The sequence below is a fragment of the Theropithecus gelada genome, chromosome 1 (assembly GCF_003255815.1).
Source record: "Theropithecus gelada isolate Dixy chromosome 1, Tgel_1.0, whole genome shotgun sequence".
In the NCBI taxonomy this organism is placed as follows: Eukaryota; Metazoa; Chordata; class Mammalia; order Primates; family Cercopithecidae; genus Theropithecus; species Theropithecus gelada.
The window spans coordinates 113741342-113753474 of NC_037668.1; the positions used below are offsets into that span (position 1 = coordinate 113741342).

The 12133-nt window shown below is 35.1% G+C and overlaps 1 protein-coding gene across 1 annotated transcript in view; it reads right to left on the bottom strand.

Annotated features, from left to right (window-relative positions):
• COL24A1 (collagen type XXIV alpha 1 chain) overlaps positions 1 to 12133 on the bottom strand; it is a 392112-nt gene that overhangs the window by 85925 nt on the left and 294054 nt on the right. Inside the window, exons 40-43 of the mRNA XM_025390892.1 lie at positions 10082 to 10135; positions 9810 to 9863; positions 8972 to 9028; positions 6316 to 6369 (exon numbers count right to left, since the gene is read on the bottom strand). Coding sequence (XP_025246677.1) covers positions 6316 to 6369; positions 8972 to 9028; positions 9810 to 9863; positions 10082 to 10135 — 219 coding nt within the window. The remainder of the gene's footprint in view (positions 1 to 6315; positions 6370 to 8971; positions 9029 to 9809; positions 9864 to 10081; positions 10136 to 12133) is intronic.

Below are 12133 nucleotides of genomic sequence, written 5' to 3' on the forward strand. Positions count from 1 at the left end.
CCTCCCAAATGTGTGTCTATGTCCTAATCCCCAGAACCTGTGAATGTGATCTTGTTTGGAGAGAGGGTCTTTGCAGATGTCATTAAGTTAAGGATCTCAAGATAAGATTATCCTGGATTATCCATGTGGGCCCTAAATCCGCTAAAGAACATAAGTGACACACAGAGGTACACTGAAACAGACAACAGAGGAGAAGGCCAGGTGAAGACACAGGCAGAGACTGGGGAGAGGCAGTCCTAGGAATGCTGACAGCCACCAGAAACTGGAGGAGGCAGGAGTGTGGCCCTAGAGCCTCTAGAGGGAGTGTGGCCCTGTTGATCCCTTGAGCTTGGATTTCTGGTCTCTAGAACTGAGAAAATTACATACCTATTGTTGTAAGCCACCCATTTTGTGGTAATTTGTTACAGCAGCCTCAGGAAACTAATATAGTCAATAACCAAAGGAACAGAGTTTGAGAATACATTTCTTTTTCAACCTCTTCCTCCTCTGAAAGTGTACTATGGTCTCCATTTTTACAAACTAAATTCACAGTTATTTGGACAGTAGATTTACTGGGCTGAAGACTGGGAGCAGTCACTGGGAGGTATTACTATAATACCAAGAAACACCACATGACTGACATTCGGCAATCCGTCGTCACCTTAGTTCTCCTAAGAAGGAATGCTGGCCTACCACATTTCCCTTTTCAAGTGTGTAAACAGAAACTAGCAACAACCCAGAAGCGTGTCAGATGACAGTTACGCAGGAAGAATTCTGCATGTAATCTCTTTTATCCCTTCTCCTGCTGTTCTACTCAATCAGATTTCTTTCTTCCTATTTTCTGTATATTACAGAAAGAATGCCTTAGGAAAGAGTTATCAGTCCCATCTCCTGGGCTAGAAGATGAGATTGCATACATAGGTTAACAATATTTATTCTTACAGAAAAGTCAATTGAAGGCTTCTTTGTTTGCATTCTGAGGCAAAGTTTTTGGTTTAAGTGTCAACTTCCTCATAAAGGAAATGAAACCTGTTTAAGGAAGCGAACAGTGGCAAGAGAGAAAGGCTAGTCTGGAAAGCTTCTATATAGCACATGGCCACACTAAAGTAGAAACCACAATCACACATGACCCTTAGCAAAACATGAGCACAGCCAGCAATGAACAGAATCTGGCCAATCAAGGGGGAGTGTGGTATAAGTAAATATGACTACTTGAAGGTCACTTATCAAACAGGATTCAGGAAAGAAGTGGCTGGTGAAAAGCTGGAGCTGAAGTGAGAGTGAGAATATGAGCAAACTACAAAACTCGAAACTATCATGCCAAATTATGGCTTTTCCACCATCCCTGTATGTAGTTTTACAGAAATATTTTCAGAATGATCATAGAATAGCCAACTGCCTCTCCTAGCTTTGTAAAGTATGAATGTAAATCTCACCAAGACAAACCCGCATTCTAAGAGTTTCATTAAAACTACTTTGGTCCATTCTATCACTCCAAAAATTGACTATGACCATTTTTTTGTAATTGTAAAAATTCAATATGCCATAGAAAATGTTATTACAAAATTATGCAGGAGAGGTTATGGAAAGTGATGAATTTGTCAGATTATATTAGTGGTGGGATGAGTTGAATGGCCAAAGGAACTTACGAAACATTTTATAAGGGAAATGGTAAGTTCAATCTTGAAGAATGAGTGTTCCGGGCAGTAAAGTGAGGACATTCTGGCAAGGAATAGCATGGCAAATAAAGGGATGCATCTGACAGAACATGTTAGACAGAAAATGGACCTGAGAGGGCTATGACTGGAGACAGGGAGTCTAGTTGGGAAGCTATTGAAATAATTTTGGCGAAAAATGATGAAAGCCTGAACTAAAGTAGGACAAAGTAGCTAGATCCCAGAAACATTTAAGAACCAAAAGAAGTGGCTGACTGTGAGAGATAAGTAGGGGTATGGGGAAGAAAAAGAGATTCATAGAGATAGAGTGAGTGAGAGAGAGAGAGAGAGAGAGATTGAGAGAAAGACAGACAGAAAGAGGGAGAAAGAGAGAGAAAGAGACAGGGAGAGGGAGGGAAGGAGGGAGAGAGAGAGAGAGAGAGACAGAGGATTCATCTACTGGCTTAGACATCTAAATGGCTGGTGATACTATTCACTGAACCAAGGACATAACAAGAGGAAGATCAGATCAAATTTGGAAAGGATGAGGTACAATGGTTTGGCACTTACTGAGTTTGAGGTGCCTGTGATGATGTCTAATAGTTTTTAGATATGTATGTCTGATGCTAAGGAGTAAAGACCAAGTTGGGATTTAGTTATTTTATTGTGTGTAAAAATTCTATGACTATTGCCAACCTGCTCCCACTTCCCCCACAAAAAGAACTTTGAGATGCAATATAATTTATTCAAAGTATTTCTGGGACTTCATCTCTCCTAAGTTTAGCTTGAGTTAATCTTGGATATTTATGTTTCCATTTATACCTTTAAGTAAAATGTTTCCATTTATACCTTTAAAAAGTGGCTGTTGCCAGGATAATAAGTTTATTCCCTCCATGTCCTCTGGCTCTCAAGCCTCAAATAAATTTATCTTGATCTATGTGATGTATAGTTTTAGTTTGCAGGATGACAGCTATAATTGTTTTTCCTTTTATGAAATAACATGAAATAACTGTACATATTTTATAGCTAAAATTCACTAAGTTTATTTTTATACTGATTAAATGTTCTTATTCCCCATGTTTTTTATGTATATGATGTCCATGGGGACAGAGATTGTGTCTGGGATGTCCAATGTAATATCCATGGCCCCTAGCTCGTCTCCTGGCCCATGGCAGACACTCAAATACAAGCTTAATGATGAGAGACATAGTTTTTTTTTTTTTTTTTTTTTGCTGTTGTTGTTGTTTTTTGTTAGATGGAGTCTTGCTCTGTTGCCAGGCTGGAGTGCGGTGGCACAATATTGGCTTATTGCAACTCTGCCTCCCAGGTTCAAGTGATTCTCCCTCCTCAGCCTCCCAAGTAGCTAAGACTACAGGTGCGTGCCACCACACCCAGCTAATTTTTTGTATTTTAGTAGAGATGAGGTTTCACCATGTTGGCCAGGATGGTCTCGATCTCCTGACCCCATGATCTGCCCACCTTGGTCTCCCAAAGTGCTGGGATTACAGGCGTGAGCCACTGTGCCTGGCCCAGAGACACGGTTTTTAGAAATGTTAAAATAAAGTGTGTCAGTACAAGTAAGTATTCATTAATAATAATGAGCAGGACCCTTGACTTTGATCAAAGATGTTTGCGACTATAAACAATTTTTTTTAAAGCCAGGTGATTATTTAGTCATAAAGAGAATCAAATGTTGATATATTTTATAACATGGATGAACTTTTTAAACATTACGCTAAGTGAAAGAGGCCAGACACAAAAGGCTGTATGTTGTATGATTCTATTTATATGAAATATCCGGAATACACAAATCCAGAGACAAAGAGAAAAGTGGTTTCCAGGGGCTCAGGGGAATAGGGGGTGACTGCTTGGTGGGTATGGGGCTTGCTTTTGGAAGTGTTGAAAATGTTTGGAACTATACAATGGTGATGGTTTCACATGATGGAGTTCAAGACATACTACCCCAAAATACGGCATCTTGGAATATTGACTATTTTAAGCTGAAGGAATCTGAGGGATAGCATGTGCAGAAAGGACTTTCTTACCTTCCTTTGATGCAGGTCATAAGACACTCATGTGAGAGGTGCCCTCCCTATACGTGGAGGAAAAGAGCATCCTTATCTCCATAAATGAAGGGACACAGAGAATAATCTGAATGAACAGTCCTTGCTCAGTTTTCCCCAGTTTACTAATCTTAGCCCATACCTTTGGCCTATTACATTCTTCTAAGACTTCCTCATCAAATCTAGCATAAAAATACTGAGGTTTAACTGTTTCTTTGGAGCTTTATTTTTTTACGAAGGCTCCCACGTTACATAAAATTTATATGAAATTAATCTGTATGCTTTTCTCTTGTTAATCTGCCTTTTGTCACAGGGTCCCCAGCCAAGAATTCAGAAGGATAGAAGAAAAAGATATTTTTCCTCCACTGCACACAACGTGAATGTACTAAATGTCACTGAGTTGTAAAGTTTAAAATGGTTAAAATGGTAAATTTTACGTTACATGTATTTTATCCTAATAAAGAAGCTTGGTGATAATGCTAACCATCAGTTTAGCAGAGGGAAATCAGTGTAGACAATATCCATATAGAAAAGCAAACATTTTAAAATATCACCTGAAGCTATAACAAGATAACCTAATTCTAAATAAAGCACGGTTCCTCTGTATAAATCAAACTTGTGCTAGGAGAAAACTTGGCAAGGGAGAAAGTTGGATATTTCATGATTCTGAGCTAAGCAATACAAGTAGCATGGTTGTCTGGCACAAGATGGCTAAGTGTTTAGCATAGAATCACCAATACATAAAACAATCCCTAAAGACTAAGGACTTAGGAAGAAATAAGACAGAAAGGAAGACATGGATCAAACTAGTTTATAAAACATCTACAGTTGAAAACTTAATCAGGGGTATACAAGCAAGGGGAAGGAGAAGTAGATTAGACAGTGAACCTAGGGAAAAGTGAATGACTGTCCAGAATAATGCTGGCAGGGCTTTTCTTCAGCTAGCCAAGTGCGTGTCTCCTTTCAAGCGAAGCGTTAACTGCTCATTTGCTGGTAAATATACTGATTTAGCTACTGAATGTTCTGTAGTTGGTAGAAGCCAAAATGAGATATTGCAAGAACCTGGTTTTCTTGAGACTGTGTGAAGAAGTCATGCACAGAGAAAGCTGAGGAACTTTAAGAGGCTTCTCAAATTATGCTGGAAGCAGTTGGGTTGGCTTCTCAACTCAGAGAAAAGTAAATTTCAAATAAATCCACTCAATTCCTTGGGTTAGGAAACACTTGTAAATACAAATGTTATGTAAATTAGAAACAGAACACATATAACCTGCTAAAAATGTTTCTTTGAAAACAGAAAAACAAATGGTAATCGCAACAATTTCACAAACATTTAGAACTATTCTCAACATCTGCTTCAAAGAGAGTTTTAGGGACTGAAAGTTAATTTTTCAGATTCCTCTGGCTTGAGAAAAATCAACTTATTAATGACAGTTATCTATCTATCATCTTGTCCATTTAGTTTGGGTAATATAAATCTGCATTTCAGACATGACCACAGAAATATTACCTTGACAGAGAGATGTATCAGATCAATTAACTCATCAATTCATTATTAAAAACTTATTATGTACAGGGATTAGAACTAGACACTGTATAAGAAAGAAAGAAGACATATGCAAACTGGGAGAGCTAAGACACCTACACATTAAAAATAATTAGCAAAAAAAAGAATAGCAACAGAAGATGGTAAAATGTTTGTCTTGAATGACTTAAATAAATAATAATATTACAGGACTACAGGAGAGAGCAAGATTACCGTTAGTGGGTCAGGGGAAAAGGAAACTTGAGTGAAATTATAAAGGATTTACATAAGCAAAGATTACATAATATTATAGGCAAATAGAGAATGCTATGAGCAAAGGAATAAGACAGGAACAATAGGGAGACAGGAGACAACCTCTAACTCTGTAAAACAATTGACAATGTAAATAGAGAGGGAAGAGACATAAGGCAGGAATACAGAACATCTTCAAAACAAATGTGATTCTAAAAAATGACTCTGAATAATTCTACACACAGTCTAATTTTAGCTAAGTTGGTCATATAATATCCCTCTCAGGAATGGAAGAGGATAAGAATTGACTTAAGCCTTGAGAATATAAAGGTATTTAGCCATCTATTTGACACCTCTTTATTGAATTCCTACTATATACCAGGAACTTTGTGTTCTAGAAACTGGGGGTATAATGATGAAAACGAGAGACAAGATTTTATTCTCATGGATCCTACATTTTGGTGGAGGAAGACAAACAATAAACAAAGAAACGAATATATTTAAAAGGTGACAAGATGATATAGCACAAAATGTCATGAAGGAAGTTGAGTATTATGGTCCAGAGTGACTGATTGTTCTAGATCTATTTTAGATAGGGCAGTTAGAGAAGGCCTCTCAGGGGTAACATTTCAGTTGAGATCTGAATGATGAGAAAAAGCAGAAGTGGGAAAAGACAAAGATGATTCTAGGAAGGAGGAACAGAACGTAGAAAGACATTTCTTCTAGGATTAAAAACATAAGACATTACTAATTATCTCGATAATGCTTATTTTCACTTGAAATGGAACAGAAACACAGAGAACCCTATTTAAATTCAGAAGTAAGGGGTATAACTTGCAATTACCTTATATCCCTCTGCTCCAGGCTCTCCTCTCTCTCCTTGTTCCCCCACTGGACCCTACAGAGACCACACACAAAACAGTTTTACAGCTGGATCAAAGTATATGTGAATGCAGGTGATAAGATTAATATGGTTTATTCTTTTGTCAAAAATAAAAAACCAAATATATGATTTGTTTAGTTCCATTAAATAATTTCAAAATATTGAACTTCAATGATACCAAGAACAACATAAAAATACACCAACCATTGAATTATATAAAGAAAAATCTCATAATGAATCTACTAGGAAAAATATTGAAAAATGCAGCCCAATTAAAAATATGAATATTTTCACCAAGTGTGGTGGCTCACAGCTATAGTCCAGCACTTTTGGAGGCTGAGGCAGGAGGATCCCTGGAGCCCAGGAGTTTGAGACCAGCCTGGGCAATAAAGTGAGACCCTGTCTCTACAAATAATTTGAAAATTAGCCAGGCATGGTGGTATGTGACTCTAGTCCCAGCTACTGGGGAGGCTGAAGCAGAGGGATCACTTGAGCCCAGGAGGTCGAGGTTGCCGTGAGTCATGTCTGCACCACTGTTCTCCAGCCTGGGAAACAGAGTGAGACTCTGTCTCAAACAACAACAACAACAACAACAACAACAACAACAACAACAGCAACAGCAACAACAAAACAACAAAACGTTTCAATTAGTACAGTATGTTATAAATGATGCTGGAATAACTTACGTTTTTACTAAATTTTAAAATGACTGAAAAAGATTTAAGCAGGACAGTTCAGTACATAATGCCATTAATTACAAAAGATTATGTTTGAGTGATCTTTTAAAAGGTATTTATAAAGTAAATCCTACTTTACCATTCTTCATGAAAAAGTCTACTGTTAGCTGGGTGTGTTAGCTCATGCCTGTAATCCCAGCACTTTGGGAGGCTGAGGTAGGAGAATCGCTTGAGCTCAAGGGTTTGAGACCAGTCTAGGCAACAGAGTGAGACTCTGTCTCTAAAAAAAATTAAAAATAATAAATAAAAATTAGCTGGCCCTGGTGGCATGAGCCTGCAGTCCCAGCTACTTGGGAGATAGGAGGATCACTTAGCTCAGGTGTTCGAGGCTGCAGTGAACCAGCACTCCAGCCTGGGCAACAGAGGGAGATACAGTCTCAGAATAAAAGTCTACTGTTTAATCTGAAAAATTTTTAATTTAACCTAAAAAATACACTTATTAATTTTAATACTTAAGCCAAAAATTATCTAATAAACTCAGACTTACTTTTCCTGAACATTTCTAATAGAAAATCTTTAATATAATAAATCATCAAATTATCTACTATAAAATGAAATATCAGCACCCACCAGGACCTACCATCTGAACAAAAACTTAAATTGAAATTAATTGGAAAAACGTAGGATTTATTATAGAGCACTAATTGACAAATTTTAACTTATTCTTATGTGGACCAAGGTAAGAGACATAATGTCAATACTATAATCTCTGACTCTGCTTTAATTATTTAGAATCTTTGTGGTTTAAGTTTCATGCCTGTCCCATGTCTACTGGATAAAACTACTATTGCTATGCTAGACTTTTAATATATTTATTACATTTTAGGTGACATTCTTCAATCCTGGCATACCTAAATCTGGGAAAAACAACCGCTACTATACTCCCTTTGCCAAATTTTTTCCATTTGCTTTAAGATTTTTACATTATTTCCATATGTTTCCCTCTCTTAGTGGTTTAGAGAGACTAAAATATTATTTGATAAAGAAACTTACATATTCTTTTAGATGTCTATATACCTATTGCCTCTATATGAGATGGCTTGATTTAATCAGAAAATATTAGAATCTTTCTTGTCCATTTCTAAAACAAAGTATAACTTTCAGCCATCTCCAAAGAATCAGGTCAAAATATCAGGAGTGACTACATATTCTGATCCTTGTGCCTTAGGATTCCTTTTCTCTATATAATACTATGTGAGAAATGGAAAATATAGCCAATTATATAATATTTGTTTCTATGAACTAATAATTTTCATTTAATTCATTTATTTTACATATGTTCTTTAGACATTGTTTTAGTCAAACATGAACACAGAGACAGTTATTCAGATAATCAAAGCTATAATAGCTACTTTTTAGAAACCATGGTTATAGTTAGTCCTTAAAATGTTTAACAAGAAGTCTACAGATCAGTAATCTTTAAAGGTTATTGGTTCTAATAACTCAGTAGAGGGGTTTTGAAATCACTTGGCAATAGTGTGTAAACTGTTATAAGAAGTACATAGATAAGATTTTTTTAATATTTAGAAATAAATCTGAATGTGATAATTAAAGAAATATGTACCCTAAAATGTCTAGAATGTATAAGTTTTCTGATAATCTTTATAAAAGTTGCTATCATGCCTTCAATGCAGAAAGTTAGATTTGGGAAGTCACTATATGAACCCTATATATTATGCTAAAATATGACCTTCGTATTTTTCATATTAAAGATTTTAATATCATTTAAATTTTGTGACCATAAATATCACTGTCCTATCAAACCATGTGATAAAACTAACAAAAGAAAACTCTTTGAAGAGACGTAATTGGTGTTGTGAATCTATTATATAATTATATTTTATCTTGAATAACCAGAATTATTTCAGAAAAAGACCTACTGGTTCACCTCGAGGCCCAGGTGGTCCTAGGACTGTGCTATCCTCTCCTGGGTAGCCCTAAAATGAAATAATGATTAATAAATAGAACTCAATAAATAAACTTCAAAAATACACAACCTATTACTTTTAAATATATTAGGAAATGCATTTGATTTTATCTTTTTTAAGTGGAAAACTTTGATGTAAGAAACTAGGCATATGGTATTTTATACAGAGTTGTAATTTGTACAGGATTCTTCTTGGAAGTATCAATCCCCTTTAATTATATAAGAAGCAGCTCAGAACTTTTCTTAAAAGTGTCAGGTTTCAATGATACCATAAATTAAGATTACTGCTGTAGTTATTCCTAAATCATCAAAAAATTTTAATCTTTAATATCAATGAGACAGGTGCGGTGGTATGCAACTGTCGTACCTGCTACTTGGGAGCCTGGGGTGAGAGGATTGCTTGATTGGTTTGAATCCAACCTGGGCAACAGTCAAGATCACTTAATCCTGACTCCTGCCCCAAAGACGCTAATATAAATGTACTAAAATTAATCATTTAATCTAGAGCCTTACAATTTCTTTAAATAATTAATTTTACTCTTACAAAGCTCTACAAATATTTTCACATATATTATTTCAGCTCAATCTTGAAACAACCCGTGGAAGATATTTTAATAATTTATTTAAATTTTAGCTCCTTGATATTTATTTTTTTCTTCCGGAATTAGTAAAATTTTCAACTTTAAAAGTGCTTCCTTTATTCCTGGAAAATTTTTCCATGCAGTCTTTCAGGAATAATTCATGAACTCAACGTTTAACTTCAGGATTAAAAAGCCAATATACACACAAACCTTTTCTCCTTTAGGTCCTGGCAATCCAGAGAGTCCTGGTTGACCCTGATGGCCCTACAAAAGGACAAGTAGACATTTATACATGCTCTATCTAGGTATTAGATATTGTAATATTCTGAAATGAAAAATAGGATTCACTGTCTGGGAGGATGAGGCCTAAATATGTTAGAAAGGTTTATGAGAGAGATTTCATAGTAATTTGCATATTTGGGATATCATCTTTAATAAAAATGTTTTCATGTGAATATATTTTTTCAGTTATAAATACTTACCCTATACCCTGGAATTCCTGGTTCTCCATCAGGTCCCATCAATCCTAAATGTCCCTAAAAAACAAAGTAAATATTAGTGAGAGAGCGAAAGTAGAGAATTGTCTAAATCATTAGACTTGTACTCCTGTTATTTAAATTGTTACCTTTAGATTTCTCACGGTTGAAATTTACCTAGTTTGAAGCAGGAAAGCCAAAAATAACACCCCAACTTTTGTCTATTTTTTTTTTCTGAAACACAAAAAGTTCTGTAACAAATGTCTTTTTGGTTTACTTCTGATATAAACATCCTTAATCATATTTAAAAAATACTTTCAGTTGTCAGAATCCTGCTGGTCCCTAAAACGAATTATTGGAAATGTGGTTTACATCTGTCAAAGTTTGTGCCAGATGTGGTCACTGAATATTAGAGAGTGCAACTTGAGAGTTTTTGACATTGTCACTACAGGATCCAGAACTCCATACTCATTTTTAGTTTCAGATGCTTTGATGAATATGGTTTTAGTCCTGGTCAAAGTTATTAAAAGAGAAATGGTTGACAATGTACATGTAATAGTTACTCTATGATTACTCTTATTATCAATATTTTGTAGATGGTGAAACCATCTATAAAGACTAATCAGCAAATGCCCTTAGCCTACTGAATAGATTGCTCAACTGAAAAAGCAAAAAAAAAAAAAAAAAAAAAAAAAGCAAAAAAAAAAAAAACCCAAAGAAAACCCCAGAAGAAGTCCTATATTTCATATTATCAAAAAGATTCCATATTGACTCTCCTATTTGACTCTCAAAACAAATAGAAGATGAGAAAATTAAGGCACAGAATAGGTATGTGACTTGCCAAATATCATACTAGAACCAAGTCTCTTGTTTCTGCATATATAGTATTTCCCATTTAATCATACTGCTTCACTGTATTTGATGATTTCTATAAAGTCCCAGCTCTAAAAAAGTTCACATTGCAACTATTAACCATTGATCAGTAAATTTAGACTCATTCAGTTAAGAACAAGTTTCAGTCTAAAAAAGGAACTGCACAAAATTAATTTTAAAACATTAATAAGAATTCAGCCATTACCTAGGTGAATAATCTAGAATAGAATGTAACTACTCACTATTCATTAGCTCAAGATGGCTGAATGACATATGCTTGTTTCAATAGTCCCATTCAACAAAAAAGAGAGAGAGAAAATAAAGGTATTTATTTGTAATAACAATACTGGAAAATAAGTAAACATCATCAGTGGACCAAAATTTTGTAATCTGAGATAGAAAATTAGGACTGAAAATATGCAAAGAAAAAAATTGTTGCAGATGTCCAAATAGTCTCAAGGAAATTTCAAATGCCGAAATCAAGACACTGAAGGGGCAAGATAGGTTCAGGTGACTAACTGGGGAAAGGAGTCAGGTATTCCTATTCTCCTTGTGCTGGGTAACTGATGGTAGCATTTGCCTAGAAGATAAGTGAATGAGTGTGGAAACGGTTGCGCAAAAAGCAGGCAATGCTAAAGACTGCTGCTGACTCCAAGTGACTCTAAAGGCAATATAACAAGAAATAAAATGTGCAATTCATAAAAGAAAAAATGAACCTTTAGGTACCTAAAATATGTATGCAAAATATGTAACCTTCCAAAAATAAGCGGGTAGAAAACATGATAAGCAGACCTCAAACTCTGTTTTGAGAAATCAATGACTCAAATAGCAAGAAAAAAAAGCAGTAAGAAAGCTATAAGGATTTAAGTAGCTTAGCTAACAACTTGATTTAACAGAAATACTTAGGACTGTTTATTAGCCCCAAAAAAACAAAAAGAAAGAAAGAAAAGAAGAGAGAAAAACGAATGCATAATCTTTTGACAAAACTTGAGTATATTAGGCCTCAAAGAAGATTTTAGTAAATTTCCTCAAAGCAGAAATCATATACGTCACATCCTCTGGCTATAATGCAATGTAATTAAAAATGAGCAATAAAAATTAAAAATCTACTTAAAAAGAAAGATCCTTTAAGATAACTCTTATTTAGAAGAAAATAAAATCTGAAATTGCAAGCTATTCATAAGT